Consider the following 17,222-nt stretch of genomic DNA (forward strand, 5'->3'; position numbering starts at 1 on the left):
CTTGTTGAGCATGAGGTAGTCACAAGAATTGGGGAGAGGGGATAGGAAGCAAGATTCTGAGGATCATATTCTCCTTGCACGTTAACATAAACATGGCTGAAGGTCAGTCATTGGTGGCTCCTCTCCCTCATGCTGTCTATTACTATAATTCACTGCGCCGCTCCGGCTCTATGCGCCACCCCATCACCATTGTTCACCGTGCCACCCCATTGCCACAGTGGTGCCACGCCGTCACCACAGCTCACATTCTACCCCATCACCACAGCTCGCCATGCCATCTGTCGCCATAGCTCACCATGTCTCCACAGCTCACCTTGCCACCCAGTCGCCACAGCTCATAGTGTTATCCACCACAATATACCAGAAAAGAAACTTAAAAAATGGTGCTAGAGAGAGAGATAAAAGAAAAGGGAGACGGACAGATGAGAGGAGAAAGCAACATGATGACAGTAGCGATGGGTCTGAGGGTGCTCATATTCTTTGACTTTAATAAATTTTGAAGATGACTGGAATATTTCCAGATTCCTACCCCATGCCATGTCTGTGGAAGTGACACAACACAATTTCCAAGTTTTCAGCAGCCTGGAGGTGTTTTGTTTCCAATCCGGGGTGTTGGGTAGAGGCACGAGGATAGAGCGAGACAGGGAGGGATCATTTAAATGGCAAATAGTAACCATGACTGTGCTTGCCATTGCCTTTTACAAATCAGTGAGCTGGGAGAGCAGAGTTTTGCAGCTGTCCCGGGTGGCCACCCGTCTCACTGGGAACGTTCAAGACTTATCTAGACAGCCATATGAACGGAGTGGGAATGGAGGGATACAAAAGAATGGTCTAGTTTGGACCAGGGAGCGGCACGGGCTTGGAGGGCCGAAGGGCCTGTTCCTGTGCTGTACTGTTCTTTGTTCTTGTTGTTCACTGAAACCCTGATTGAGGCAGACAGGACAGCTCTGTACCTCCATCTGGGAGAAGAGCTACAGCGAGCTAGACCCAACTAGCATTGAGACTAGCAGTTTCACATTGCTGTCAACAGTCCAAACAATTCCTCCTCTTAAAAGCAAACCTCTCAGTTCTAGTAATGGTGACTGTGTGCCACTGCATGAGATACTGAGTTTCACTCTCATTTTCATGTGATTTGTTTTCACACTTCACATGAGCACTTAAGGTTCTCCGTCCACTGTGTTCCTGATACCTTCAAGAAAGGAGACAAACTGGACTATGGGAACTGCCAAGAAATTTCTCTACTCTCCTTCGCCAGGAAAATCCTCGCTAGCCGCATCCTCACAATCTCTGAATAAATTCGTCCAGAAAACCAGTGTTGCTTCCGACCAATCTGTGGAACAGCGGACATGATTTTCACTGCTTGACAACTTTAAAATAAATGCCAGGAGCAACATCAACCACTCTAAATGGCCTTCATCGATCTGACCAAGTCTTTTGACCTAGCTAGTTGGGGAGTGCTATGGAAGACCCTTTCAAAAGCTGGCCGTCCAGAGAAATTCATCAACTTCCTACGACAACTCTACGACAAGATGTCAGCGACAGTCCTCACAGACAGAGGTATGACAGAAACCTTCGAGGTCAAGACTCAAGCAGGGATATGTCATCCTTTTCTCCATCTTCATCATAACCATCCTTCACCTTCTCAAGAACAAGCTCCCCAGTGGAGTGGACATCATCTACAGGATGGACGGGAAACATTTCAATCTCAACTGGTTGAAATCAAGGAAGAAAACCACACTGATGTCACTCATGGAACTTCAGTATGCAAATGACAATGCCATCTCCGCTCTCGAAGCCAATCTCCATGCCATGCATGACACCTTCGCAGAAGTATACCAAAGAATCAGTCTCAACCTCAAGAGGACTTAAGTCCTTTACCAATCCAGTCTCTTCCTCCATCAAGTTCAATGAAGAAACTCTCCCAAACGTGGAACATTTTCCCCGACCTGGGGAGCTACCTCTCATCAGCCACCTCTAATCTAAAGCTGACACCGATGCAGAGATTCAGCCTTGTATCTAATCCGCAAGCGCCACCTTCGTAGCCTAAGGATGAGAATCTTATACCAAACAGCAGAATGTCCATGGGAATGATAGCATAGAGGTAATGTTACTGGGCAAGTAATACAGTGGCCTCAACTAGTGTTCCAAAGACATAAATTCAAATCCCACCAGAGCAACTGGAAGAATTTAAAATCAATTAATTAACAGAATTGAAAGCTAGCCTCCATAATGGTGATCATCCAATCTCATGAAAATGTTCCTTCAGCTAAATATTGAGAAGACCGAAGCTGTTGTCTTTGGTCCCCATCATAAGCCCCGTTCTTTTGTCACCTATTTTATTTCTCTTTTTGGTATCTGTCTGAAGCTGACTGTTTGTAATCACAGTGTTTGACTGTTTGAACCAGAGATGAACTTCTAATCCCATATCCTCATGCAGTACCCCAGGCCTGGCCATCCCCATGGTCAGCTGGATCATGTCGCATAGCAGAAGGCTCCCCCTTCACGTCCCCCTGCCCTATCCTCTCCCCTGTCCTGCTCATGATAATGGAATGTCATAAAAATCCATCAGGTTCCCATAGGGAAGGAAATCTGCTGTTCTTACTTCGCCTGGGCTACGTGGGACTCCAGACCTGATGTGGAGATGCCGGCGTTGGACTGGGATAAACACAGTAAGAAGTTTAACAACACCAGGTTAAAGTCCAACGGGTTTATTTGGTAGCAAAAGCCACACAAGCTTTCGAAGCTCTAAGCCCCTTCTTCAGGTGAGTGGGAATTCTGTTCACAAACAGAGCTTATAAAGACACAGACTCAATTTACATGAATAATGGTTGGAATGCGAATACTTGCAACTAATCAAGTCTTTAAGAAACAAAACAATGGGAGTGGAGAGAGCATCAAGACAGGCTAAAAAGATGTGTATTGTCTCCAGACAAGACAGCCAGTGAAACTCTGCAGGTCCACGCAACTGTGGGAGTTACAAATAGTGTGACATGAACCCAATATCCCGGTTGAGGCCGTCCTCGTGTGTGCGGAACTTGGCTATCAGTTTCTGCTCAGTGACTCTGCGCTGTCGTGTGTCGCGAAGGCCGCCTTGGAGAACGCTTACCCGAATATCAGAGGCCGAATGCCCGTGACCGCTGAAGTGCTCCCCAACAGGAAGAGAACAGTCTTGCCTGGTGATTGTCGAGCGGTGTTCATTCATCCGTTGTCGCAGCGTCTGCATAGTTTCCCCAATGTACCATGCCTCGGGACATCCTTTCTTGCAGCGTATCAGGTAGACAACGTTGGCCGAGTTGCAAGAGTATGTACCGTGTACCTGGTGGATGGTGTTCTCACGTGAGATGATGGCATCTGTGTCGATGATCCGGCACGTCTTGCAGAAGTTGCTGTGGCAGAGTTTCACTGGCTGTCTTGTCTGGAGACAATACACATCTTTTTAGCCTGTCTTGATGCTCTCTCCACTCCCATTGTTTTGTTTCTTAAAGACTTGATTAGTTGCAAGTATTCGCATTCCAACCATTATTCATGTAAATTGAGTCTGTGTCTTTATAAGCTCTGTTTGTGAACAGAATTTCCACTCACCTGAAGAAGGGGCTTAGAGCTTCGAAAGCTTGTGTGGCTTTTGCTACCAAATAAACCTGTTGGACTTTAACCTGGTGTTGTTAAACTTCTTACTGTGGACTCCAGACCCACATTACTGTGATTGACTCTTAACTATCCTCTGAAATGGCCCAGCAAGCCACTTCGTTGCATTAAACCGCTGCAGGAAAAATCAAAAAAGAAATAAAACCAGATGGATCACCTGGCATTGCTCTTGGCACCGGCAATGATAAAGGCACACCCTGCCCAGTCAACTCTGTAAAGTCCTACTTACGAATTTGTCGACCTGAGCCAAAATTGTGTGTTATCTCACAAACTAGTCACAGAATCATACATTACAATGTCCCAGACACCACCATCCTCATCCTATGACCTGTCCCCATTTTGGGACAGACTCACCGGAGTTTGCAACACAGTGATGAACAGTAAGGATGGAGTGGTCCTGGCCTCAACATTGACTCCGCACCCTACAAAGTTTCTTAGCATCAGGTCAAACATAGGAAAGAAAACCTCCTGCTGATTGCCCCCAACTTCTTTTCAAAGCTGATTATTCAAAACTCCTCCATGTGGAACATCGCTTGGAGGAAGCACTGAGGGTAGCAAGGGCACAGAGTGTACTCTGATTGGGGACTTCACTGCCCATCGCTAAGAGTAACTCTGTAGCACTACTCTTGACCAAGCTGGCCAATTCCTGAAGGAAATATCTGCCAGGAGGTAAGGGAACTCAAACCTACTTGACTTTATCCTCACAAATCTACCACTCACAGATGCATATGTCCAGGACAGTATTGGTAGGGGTGGCCATCGCACAGTCCTTGCAAGGGAAAAAAAAACGTCCTCACACTGAGGATACCTTTCATCGTATTGTGTGTCACTACCACCGTGCTAAATGATAGATTCAGACCTAAATAGGAGCAGACCTAGTACCTCAAAACTGGGTATCACTCAGGGCCATCAGCAGCAGAATCTGTAAGCTTAAGGTTCTGGTACATCCCTCACTACCATTATCAACAAGCCAGGAGGTCAAACGTGGTTCATTGAGGAGAGTTCAGAAACAGCACCAGGCATACCCAAGAATGAGGTGGCAACCTGGTGAAGCTACAACACAGGACTATTTGAATGCCAAACAGTAGAAACAGCATGTGACAGACATTGACAGGCAATCCTGCAACCAACAGATCAGATCGAAGCTCTGCCACCCTGCCAAATCCATGAATCATGGTGGACAATTAAAGAACTAACGAGGAATAGGCACCACAAGCATCTCCGTCCTCAGTGATGGGGCAGCCCAGCATATATCAGTACAAAAAACAAGGTTGAAGCTTTTCAACCAGAAATGCTGAGTGGATGATCCTATTCAACCTCCTCCTGAGGTCCCCAGCCTCACAAATATCCGGCAACGTGGAAAACTGCCTAGGTAGATACAACCTGTATACGTAAAGCCGGACTTATCCAATCAACCAAATACCATCCATCAGTCTACACTGTCATCAGGAATGTGATATTTTGTTGACAATGTTATCAAATGGCACTTACTGTTACAAACTCAGTCTTCAGTTTAGGCTTTCCAGGTCCATTTGGCTCCAGATCTCATTGCAGCCTTGGTCCTAACATGGGCAAAAGGGCTGAACACGAGCGGGGAAGTGAGAGTGACCGCCAGTGGCAACCAGGTAGCATTTGACAGAGCATGGCATCAAGAAGCCCTAGCATAACAGAAGTCAGTGGGAATTGGGAAACCTCTTTATTTGTCTTTGGCATACATAGCACAAAGAAGGATGATTGTAATTGTTGGGGGCCAATCATCCCTGTTCCAGGATATTGCCCAGTAAGAGTTTCAACAACACCAGGTTAAAGTCCAACATGTTTATTTGGTAGCAAATGCCATTAGCTTTCGGAGCGCTGCTCCTTCTTCAGATGGAGTGGATATCTGCTCTCAAACAGGGCATACAGAGACACAAAATCAAGTTACAGAATACTGATTAGAATGCGAATCTTTACAGCTAATCAGGTCTTAAAGATACAGACAATGTGAGTGGGGGGAGCATTAAGCACAGGTTAAAGAGATGTGTATTGTCTCCAGACAGGACAGCCAGTGAGATTCTGCAAGTCTAGGAGGCAAGCTGTGAGGGTTACCGATAGTGTGACATGAACCCAAGATCCCGGTCGAGGCCGTCCTCATGTGTGCGGAACTTGGCTATCAGTTTCTGCTCAGCGACTCTGCGCTGTCGTGTGTCGTGAAGGTCGCCTTGGAGAACGCTTACCCGAAGATCAGAGGCTGAATGCCCATGACCGCTGAAGTGCTCCCCCACAGGAAGAGAACAGTCTTGCCTGGTGATTGTCGAGCGGTGTTCATTCATCCATTGTCGTAGCGTCTGCATGGTCTCCCCAATGTACCATGCCTCGGGACATCCTTTCCTGCAGCGTATCAGCTAGACAACATTGGCCGAGTTGCAAGTGTGTATATACCGTGTTACCTGGTGGATGGTGTTCTCACGTGAGATGATGGCATCCGTGTCGATGATCCGGCACATCTTGCAGAGGTTGCTGTGGCAGGGTTGTGTGGTGTCGTGGTCACTATTCTTCTGAAGGCTGGGTAGTTTGCTGCGGACAATGGTCTGTTTGAGGTTGTGCGGTTGTTTGAAGGCAAGAAGTGGGGGTGTGGGGATGGCCTTGGCGAAATGTTCGTCTTCATCAATGACATGTTGAAGGCTCCGGAGGAGATGCCTTAGCTTCTCTGCTCCGGGGAAGTACTGGACGACGAAGGGTACTCTGTCCATCTTGGGTTCATGTCACACTATCGGTAACCCCCACAGCTTGCCTCTGGACTTGAATAATATCACTGGCTGTCCTGTCTGGAGACAATACACATCTCTTTAACCTGTGCTTAATGCTCCCTCCACTCACATTGTCTGTATCTTTAAGACCTGATTAGCTGTAAAGATTCGCATTCTAATCAGTATTTTGTAACTTGATTTTGTGTCTCTGTGTGCCCTGTTTGACACAGTAAGAAGTTTAACAACACCAGGTTAAAGTCCAACAGGTTTATTTGGTAGCAAAAGCCACACAAGCTTTCAGAGCTGCAAGCCCCTTCTTCAGGTGAGTGGGAATTCTGTTCACAAACAGAGCATATAAAGACACAGACTCAATTTACATGAATAATGGTTGGAATGCAAATACTTACAACTAATCAATTCTTTAAGAAACAAAACAATGTGAGTGGAGAGAGCATCAAGACAGGCTAAAAAGATGTGTATTGTCTCCAGACAAGACAGCCAGTGAAACTCTGTGGGGGTTACAGATAGTGTGACATGAACCCAATATCCCGGTTTGAGAGCTGAGCCCTGTTTGAGAGCAGATATCCACTCCATCTGACGAAGGAGCAGTGCTCCAAAAGCTAATGGCATTTGCTACCAAATAAACCTGTTGGACTTTAACCTGGTGTTGTTAAAACTCTTACTGTGTTTACCCCAGTCCAACGCCAGCACCTCCACACCAGGATATTGCTGCAGGAGTTCCTCAGGGTAATGCAAAGGTCCAAGCATCTCCAGCTGCTTTTCAACCAACTTTGCTCAATCAGAAAGTCAGACATGGGGATGTTCGTCGATGGTTGTGCAATGTTCAGTACCAATCACAACTTTTCAGATACTGAAGCAATCTGTGCCTGTAGCAATCCTGCAGCATGACCCAGTAATATTCAGGCTTGGGCTGATAAGTGGAAAGTGAAATTCATGCCACAAAAGTGCCAGACAATGGCCATCTCAACAAGCGAGAATCCAACTTCGATGTTCAATAACATTTACCATCACCGAATCCCCCACCATCAACACTACGGGGCTTACTATTGACCAGAAATTGAACAGGACTAGCTATATAAGTACAAAAGAAGGTCAAAGGCTAGGAATCCTCTGGTGAGTAGGTCATCTCCTGACTTCCCAAAGCTTGACCACCATCTACAAGTCACAAGTCACGAGTGTGATGGAATACTTTTCACTTACCTGGATCAGTGCAGCTTCAACAACACTCAAGAAGCTTGACACCATCCAGGATAAAGCAGCCTGTTTGATTGGCACCCCATCCATAAACATTCACTCCCTCCACCACTGACGCACAGTGGCAGCCGTGTGTACCATCTACAAGATGCACTGCAGGAACTCACCAAGGTTCCTTAGACACCACCTTCCAAACCCATGGCCGCTACCATCGAGGACAAGGGCAGCAGATACCTGGGAACACCACCATCAGGAGGGCCCCCTCCAAGACACTCACACACAATCATAGAATCCTACAGTGCAGAAGGAGGCCATCCTGACTTGGAAATATATCGTCATCTCTGCACTGTCACTCAGTCAAAATCCTGGAACTCCCTCTCTGACAGCACTGTGGGTGTACCTATGCCACATGGACTCCAGCGGTCCTAAAAGGCAGCTCACTCCCACCATCTTGAGCAATAAAGGAGGAACAAAAATGCTGACCTAGACAGCGACACCTACATCCCGTAAATGAGTTAAAAAGAAAATCATTCCAATAATTATATGTTGAAGAAGAATGAAGAAAGATGCTAGCCTGTAACTTAAAGCTGGTTTATTTCCAAACAGCAAAGTCATAGACTCTCCCAGACACTCAGAGTGAACGGTTTTTTTATTTTGTTAAAAGTGACTATTTGATTTGTACACCCAATTATAAAATTTATGCCATCAACACACAGGCTCCACCATCTTCCTTTATCTTCTCTTCAGCTTTCCTGCTGAAGAACTTTGCCTTGACAATGACTGGCTGTTTTGGCAGTCTGCCTTTGTCCAGGACTTTATAGTAACCAGTGCACAACATCAATAACAGGTGCTGATCCTTCAGGTTTCTTGGCATAGTTCAATGTGGTCTGTTCACTGACCACTGTCCACAGCTTATCCAGATTTATCGTAGGACAGAACAACTGATTCTTTTTTAGATGGTAATGTTACATGACAACTTTTCCAGAGTAAGCTAGATGATATTTATCAAAGTTGATTCTGTGATGATGCATACCCCCAGCATTGCCATATGGCCACCAGGATGCTTCCTGTCTTCACCAATACGGCCATGACTGCAGCTAACAAGTCCTCTCTGCTTCCTGTTTTTTCTCAATCTGGACAACGTCTCGGCTGACATTTAAAAAAAAAATTTTACTCCATCCTTAAAGCTACAAAGCCAATGCTCAGAATGGACCAGGCAAACCCAAATCCATTCCTCGTTTCCTCCCAAAACCAAATTCAAAATTCAATTGAATCCAATTCAAGGTCCTATTGAGAAAGACAAACAAGATCCAAGCTGACAAGATGAAGCATTGCTCCCCATCTTATGCTTTATCTGATGCTTGATCTTAGCCAAAAGGCCAAGAAGCAATATAATGATTCCCTCATCCTTCCCCAATTGAAGATCTTGAGCCGCCTCACAGAAATGCCCTCAGTGCCCTTTGCTCCCGCACGGAGGTGTTCCCTGTAGGGCTGCTGCTGCACACCTTTTACTACCACGTTCTCGCCCATCGTCCAGGCACACCTTGGCGGGCCTTGTTGCTGCTGGGTGGCGGAGGTCTCCAGTGGAGGTCCCTCTACGGAGGGATCTTCCCCCCACTATCTCGGAGACCTGGGGTGGAGGGTGCTGCACACGGCAGTACCGTACAATTATAAGTTCTTCTGGTTCACAGGCTCCAAGCATGCCCTTCTTGCAACCTTGTGGAGTCCGTGGACCATGTCAATATTGCATGTTATAGGCTGCACAACCTTTTCAGTTTCCTTAAAAACCTTTTATTGATGTTTTGTTTGCACTTCAGTCCCACGCTCCTGATCTGCAGGCACCCGGTGCGGAGGGAGGCGGAGAAGGAGGAGGACCTCCTTGTGAACCTGCGCCTGGGCCTAGCAAGACGTTCCATCTACAGATCCAGGCAGTGGGCGATTGAGGGGGTCATCCAACCTGACTGTCTGCCCCTCTGCTGCGGCTATATTCGTGGCTGGGTGTCCCTGGAAAGGGAGCATGCGGTGTCTGAGGGCACCACTGAAGCCTTCTGCGCCCGTTGGGTGTATTATTGACCCCTTTAATCACATTTTGATTTGATGTTTTAAGTTTCCTTTCTGCTTTGTTTTTTTTTTGTTTCAGGCGTTTCCCCTCCTTTTAGGAAGGTGCCCTTTTTGAGTTGTTCCTAAGTTAGTTTGATTTTGTTTATTTGGTTGAACGCAAAAAGATGTCCCCAGTGGAGATATTTGTGCTTAATTACCAATTTAAAGCATGTATTTCACTGCAATACAAATTCAATATTAACATTTTATACCTTAAATTTCATGGTGTCTTACTCTGCTGAGGTAGATCTGGGTTGGCTTAGGTAGCCATGATGTGGAGATGCCGGCGTTGGACTGGGGTAAACACAGTAAGAAGTCTCACAACACCAGGTTAAAGTCCAACAGGTTTATATGGTAGGAAAAGCCACAAGCTTTCGGAGCGCTGCTCCGTCATCAGGTAAGTGGGAGTTCTGTTCACAAACAGGGCATATAAAGACACAAACTCAATTTACAAAGTAATGGTTGGAATGCGAGTCTTTACAGGTAATCAAGTCTTAAAGGTACAGACAATGTGAGTGGAGAGAGGATTCAGCACAGGTTAAAGAGATGTGTATTGTCTCCAGCTAGGGCAGTTAGTGAGATTTTGCAAGTCATGGGGGTTACAGATAGTGTGACATGAACCGAAGATCCCGGTTGAGGCCGTCCTCATGTGTGCGGAACTTGGCTATCAGTCTCTGCTCAGCGACTCTGATTGCCATGTGTCGTGAAGGCCGCCTTGGAGAACAGCCTTCACGATGTCTACCTAATACGCTACAGGAAAGGATGTCCCGAGGCATGGTACATTGGGGACACCATGCAGACGCTACGACGATGGATGAATGAACACCGCTCGACAACCACACAGGCAAGAGTGTTCTCTTCCTGTTGGGGAACGCTTCAGCGGTCAAGGGCATTCGGCCTCTGGTCTTCGGGTAAGCGTTCTCCAAGGCGGCCTTCACAACACACGACAACGCAGAGTCGCTGAGCAGAGACTGAGAGCCAAGTTCCGCACACATGAGGACGGCCTCAACCGGGATCTTGGGTTCATGTCACACTATCTGTAACCCCCACGACTTGCCTGGGCTTGCAAATTCTCACTAACTGTCCTGGCTGGAGACAATACACATCTCTTTAACCTGTGCTTAATCCTCTCTCCACTCACATTGTCTGTACCTTTAAGACTTGATTACCTGTAAAGACTCGCATTCCAACCATTACTTTGTAAATTGAGTTTGTGTCTTTATATGCCCTGTTTGTGAACAGAACTCCCACTTACCCGATGAAGGAGCAGCGATCTGAAAGCTAGTGGCTTGTGCTACCAAATAAACCTGTTGGACTTTAACCTGGTGTTGTGAGATTTCTTACTTGGCTTAGGTAAGCAGGTTTTTCAAAGTTTAATTGTCTGTTCAGGTACTCTGGAAATTATAATATACTTTGGTTCAAGGTCCTGTGGCAGACAGTAGTAAGTAGCTAGTAATTATTGCTCTAAAGCTTGATTCACATTTGATTAAGTGCATGCTTGTTCTGTGAGAGGTCGTTAGCTATTGCCAAATTGCAACAACTGTACTGTTGTGAAGTTGAGTAGAACGTTAGAATTTGGTGTTTGTAAAATTATTTTAAAATTGTAAAATGCTAAGAGGTGTAAGTATTGCATGGTCCCTTTTAAAAGCTGGTGTTTTTGCTGTGCTCAGAGAGGTAAATAAATGCAGGTGTACATCGAGAACTCAGACTGAAACATTGTATTGAAGGACCAAGCAGCAATGTTGCCAAGACAACAAACAGGCTTTTGAATTTTTTGAATTCAGCTCATCAGTTTAAATCAGGCACTTGGATACCAAGCACCTATTGAATTTGAAATGGATGGTTTTGGCAACTAAGGACCAATCCTATTGTAGGGGATATGGATATGTAATCACAGATGGGACAAAAAGCAGAGACAGCAACTGCAATCTGCCAGCGTAATAGCTTCATTTATGCCTTAAGGGAAAGCCTCATCTTGATGGCAAGGTACCAAAGAAGACAGAAGTTTCAGGCAGAAGAATCAACAGAGAAAACCGAATGTTCCGGAAGACAAAAGCTGGTTGTAATTTAGAGAGTGACTAAAATTCTATTTTTTTGTTAATAAGTGGGAATTGTATTTATCTAAACAGCATTCCATTAGAATCGTGTTTTATTCGGTTTGTTAGTTAACCTGGTCACTGTTAGTTAGATAAATAAAGTGTTATTTGTTGATTTTAAAGAGAAAGTCTCAGGGACTTATTTTGATTTAACCACTAAAAGTTGCTGAAGAGCAGATCGTACTACTTCTCTCACACTTTTAACAGATTATGAGGCAAGGTACTCTTCTTTGAGTGGTTAGGTGTTAGTTCTCAGAGGGGTGGGGGGTCCACCTGCATTTCAGAACAATACTAAAGCATTAAGTGCAGGTTTCCCTGCTATGAAGAGTAAGATTAATGCGGGAAATAATCATTCTGTGTATGCTTCCCTCCTAGGAGGAACCAAGGAGGCATATGCTTTTGCTGACTTCAACTCATCAGGTAGTCTACTGGCCAGCGTAGGGGGGCATCCAGATTACATGCTCACCATCTGGAACTGGAAGCAGGAAAAAATAGTGCTGCGCTCAAAAGCCTTTTCACAGGATGTTTATCGGGTCACCTTCTCTCCTGAAAACGATGAACAGCTAACCACTTCTGGCACAGGACATATCAGGTCTGTGATCAAACCAAGTAGTGATCAATTCTGGTTTGCACCCCTTGTTAGTATTTATGCTTTAACAGTTTGCCAAATTTGAATAAATTTGAAAGATTGGCTTGGCGAAAAAAGTCTTGTTGAGAATATCTATGGCGCTGCCCCCCATTCCCAATAGGCAGCCATGCTTGTAGCAGGTGCAGTTCAGAGAATTTTTGCAGCATTGTAATACTACATTTTCAGAAGAGAGTGTGGACATAGTTAGCTACTTGAACAAATTATGTTGCAGGTACTTGTTCCTTTGTGTTTTGGCTCTTATCATAGAATTATAGATTAGTTACAGCACAGAAGGAGGCCATTTGGCCTGTGGTGTCCACGGTGGCTGTCTAGAGTAATTCACCGAACCCCACTCTCACTTTTTCCCTATAACTCTGCAATTTTTAAATTTTCAGGTAATGATCCAATTCTCCTCTGAAGGCCCCAATTGAATCTGCCTCCACCACATTCTTCAGTGGTACATTCCACTTGCTGCGTAAAAATATTTTTCTTCACGTTTTCTTTTGCTAAACATCTTAAATCTGTGCCCTCTGGGTCACGACGATTCTGCCGGTGGGAACAGTTCCCTGCCATCCACTCTGTCTAGATCCCCCACGGTTTTGAACACCTCTATCAAATCTCCTGTTAATCGTCTTTCCCCCAAAGAGAACAACCCCAGCTGAAGCTCCAAATCCCTGGAACCATTCTCGTGAATCTTGTCTGCACTTTCTCTGATGCCTTCACGCTCTTCTGAAAGTGTGGTGCCCTGAATTGGACTCTTTTTGTGCTCTTATGAACCTATTTATAATATCCAGAATGCTGCATGCTTTATTAACTGCTTTCTCAACCAGGCCTGCCATCTGCAATGATTTGTGTACAGATACCCCAGGTTCTTCTGCTCCAGCACACACTTTAGAATTGATTCTTCTATTTTGTGTTGTCTCTCCTCATTCTTCCCACCTAAATGAATACTTCATATTTCTCTGCATTAAATTTAATCTGCCACCTATCAGTCCATTAAACCAGCTTAAGCATGTTTTTTTAGGCTTATTTTTATCCTCCTCACAGTTCACACTTTCCAGTTTTGTGTGTCTGCAGATATTGAAATTGTGCCCTGTACGTGCAAGTCCAGGTCATTTATTTAGATCTAAGATATTATTGATATCAAATGATCAGTTATTAATTTGGAAATTCCATCTGCCTATTCCCCAAGGGAGGAAAATTGCTCTAAAATAGTAAGGTTAAGTTTATTTGTGTTCTGGGCTCTGTGGTTCCAAGATAGATGCAAGATTTGTAAAATTGCAACTCATCACTGACGGTTCAGGGGTACCTTATTTTATGTACAAAGTAAATTGCGTTTTCTCATTAGCTTTTATTCTATGGTAGACAGTGACTTTGTTTCTACAAGCCACAATAGTGTGCAAGGGTAGTGAGAAGTTGACTTCTGTTTTTAACACAGTAAGAAGTCTCACAACACCAGGTTAAAGTCCAACAGGTTTATTTGGTAGCACGAGCTTTCGGAGCGCTGCTCCTTCATCAGGTGAGTGGGAGTTGGGTTCACAAACAGGGCATATATAGACACAAACTCAATTATAAGATAATGGTTGGAATGCGAGTCTTAGCAGGTAATCAAGTCTTTACAGGTGCAGACAATGCGAGTGGAGAGAGGGTTAAGCACAGGTTAAAGAGGTATGAATTGTCTCAAGCCTGGACAGTTAGTGAGATTTTGCAAGCCCAGGCAAATCGTGGGGGTTACAGATAGTGTGACAAGAACCTAAGATCCCGGTTGAGGCTGTCCTCATGTGTGCGGTCTGCAGTGTCCATTCATCCATTGCTGTAACATCTGCATGATCTCGCCAATGTACCATGCCTCAAGACATCCTTTCCTGCAGCGTAACAGGTAGACAAGGTTGGCTGAGTCGCAAGAGTATGTACCGTGTACCTGGCGAGACCATGCAGACGCTATGACAATAGATGAATGGACAGCACTCGACAATCATCAGGCAGGAGTGTTCCAAAGAACAAAGAACAGTACAGCACAGGAAACAGGCCCTTCGGCCCTCCAAGCCTGTGCCGCTCCTTGGTCCAACTAGACCAATCGTTTGTATCCCTCCATTCCCAGGCTGCTCATGTGATTATCCAGGTAAGTCTTAAACGATGTCAGCGTGCCTGCCTCCACCACCCTACTTGGCAGCGCATTCCAGGCCCCCACCACCCTCTGTGTAAAAAACGTCCCTCTGATGTCTGAGTTATACTTCGCCCCCCTCAGCTTGAGCCCGTGAGCCGTGTTCCCTTCCTGTCAGGGAACACTTCAGCAGTCAAGGGCATTCAGCCTCTGATCTTCGGGTAAGCGTTCTCCAAGGCGGCCTTCAAGACACACGACAACGCAGAATCGCCGAGCAGAAATTGATAGCCAAGTTCCGCACACATGAGGACGGCCTCAACTGGGATCTTGGGTTCATGTCACACTATCTGAAACCCCCACGACTTGCCTGGGTTTGCAAAAATCTCACTAACTGTCCAGGCTTGAGACAATTCACACCTCTTTAACCTGTGTTTAACCCTCTCTCCACACGTATTGTCTGTACCTGTAAAGACTTGATTACCTGCTAAGACTCGAATTCCAACCATTATCTTGTAATTGAGTTTGTGTCTATATGCCCTGTTTTGAGCACAATTCCCACTCACCTGATGAAGGAGCAGAGCTCAGAAAGCTTGTGCTAACAAAGAAATCTGTTGGACTTTAACGTGGTGTTGTGAGACTTCTTACTGTGCCCACCCCAGTCCAATGCCGGCATCTCCACATCATGTTTTTAACATATTCTTACAGTTACCATCACGAGCAAAGATATCGCTGCATGTGATTGTCTCCAAATAATATCCAGCAAGAGTGTATCCTGGCATATAGTCAGAGTATCAATTGACACGCTTGTATAATGAAGTCATTTTCATTTTGGACAGGAATAGAAGTTTCTCAATATGCAGCCTGTCAATTTAGTTCAGTTGGCTGGATGGCTGGTTCATGATGCAGAGCAAGGCCAAAAGCGTGGGTTCAATTCCGGCTGAGGTTATTCAGAAAGACCCTGCCTCCTCAACCTTGCCCCTTGCCTGAGGTGGGGTGATTCTCAGGTTAAATCACCACTAGTCAGTTCCCTCTCAAAAAGGGGGAGAAACAGCCTATGGTCCTCTGAGACTTCGGCGACTTTCATTTCAGTATTACAACTTTACAATAAGGCACTTGAAAAACATACAAACTGTGGAGATTCTCAACTCATTGTTTGGTTTCTTAATGTCTCCAGGTTTTGGAAGATGGTGGAGACTTTCACTGGTCTGAAACTGCAAGGTGAACTTGGCAGGTTTGGCAAAACTGCGCTGACGGACGTTGATGGTTATGTTGAGTTACCAGATGGAAAGGTACAGTTGGCAATTTTCTACCCCGAGTTAGGAAGATAACATATTCCGTTTTTCAAGAAGAAATATGTTTATGAAGTAAAATTTAGATGATCCATTGTTGAAGTATTTTGGAATTATTTTTATGTCACGTCACCTATCACACCAAATATAAATATATTTTTTTGCATGTATTCTATGATCGAAAAATGTTGCAAGGGAATTGGGCAAGATATCCAAACTGTCAGGATCTAAGAACATCCTCGTTAAAGAAACTTAGATGCAGAGTCAAGGTTTATACTGGACAGTGGGACAGAGGGGACTAGAACATATGACTAGATAAATCATGAAAAAGTAGTCAAGTGATTGAATATAAAATTGTTAAGGCAGGGTGCACTGAGTGAGATAAGAGGTTCCTAAGCTTTGAGATCTTTAGAGACGAAATGGATTTGGAGAAGGTTCTTCTTCAGCTATTACTGGCTGACGAATATGATTGTCCACCCAAGAAACTCAGTGTTACTGGTCATGGGTTCCGTGGGTCCTTGCGTGGCTGATGAGGCCGATCCTGCATCTTTGACTGCACACTTGGCAGGTGTTTTCAGGAGGTGGGTTCAGTCCCTTGGACTCTAGATCACTGATATTTGTTTCTCAGGCTCCTTTTCCTGGTCTGCTCTTGCCCTCGGACGTCCTTGAAGAATTGTGTCCCTTCAATCAGGAGGTTCCTCCAAGTAATTCTCTCCTGAGCAAGGGCCTCCCAGGCTTTGATGTCTATGTTGCATTTCTTAAGGGAAATCTTTAGGATGTCTTTGAAGCACTTCTCTTGTCTTCCTCTTGTTCGGGAGCCTTCCTTGAGCTGGGTGTTCCACACGCCCTTATTTCAACACAGTGAGGATGGAAGATAGAGCAAGATTATAGGTATAAGATAGGTCACAAAGAATGGGGGAAATCTTCTGAAGATGCATTTACGATATGAAAGAGAAAGTTTGTGTAGGATATCTGTGTGAATATACTGGTACCTTTTCTACAGACGATTGATCACTTTTGATACCAATTGAATGGCCACAGGCACTGTATTTGATTGTTGGAAGGAAAGACCTCCATTTATACAGCACCTTATAATCTATCTCAACATTTCAAATGTAGGTTGCGAAGAGTAGACAGAGATAGTAGTCCAAAGATGCGAGGGTTAAGTGGATGGCAATGCTGAATTGCCCCTTACTGTCAGGGGGACTGGCTAGGTAAATGCATGGGGTTATGGGGATAGGGTCTGGGTGGGATTGTGGTCGATGCAGACTCGATGGGCCAAATGACCTCCTTCTGGACTGTAGGATTCTATTCTATGATTCTAGATAGTTTGGAGGAGAAAATAAGAGGCGGCTTGCTATTCAGATAAGAGCTTTTTCTGGTGTCCTGTCCTGTTAGGAAGGAAAGCGGTATGGT

The 17,222-nt window shown here is 45.1% G+C and overlaps 1 protein-coding gene and 1 pseudogene across 2 annotated transcripts in view; one reads left to right on the forward strand and one right to left on the reverse strand.

The window, feature by feature from the left end:
* Positions 1-17,222, forward strand: part of cfap44 (cilia and flagella associated protein 44) — a 218,205-nt gene that overhangs the window by 42,832 nt on the left and 158,151 nt on the right. For both annotated transcript variants that reach the window (XM_078232289.1, XM_078232290.1), the window contains exons 6-7: positions 12,161-12,377; positions 15,692-15,806. In XM_078232289.1, the coding sequence (XP_078088415.1) occupies positions 12,161-12,377; positions 15,692-15,806 (332 nt within the window). The remainder of the gene's footprint in view (positions 1-12,160; positions 12,378-15,691; positions 15,807-17,222) is intronic.
* LOC144506129 (large ribosomal subunit protein uL15 pseudogene) lies at positions 8,287-8,745 on the reverse strand (annotated as a pseudogene).

This window comes from Mustelus asterias, chromosome 17 (genome assembly GCF_964213995.1).
Source record: "Mustelus asterias chromosome 17, sMusAst1.hap1.1, whole genome shotgun sequence".
Taxonomy (NCBI): Eukaryota; Metazoa; Chordata; class Chondrichthyes; order Carcharhiniformes; family Triakidae; genus Mustelus; species Mustelus asterias.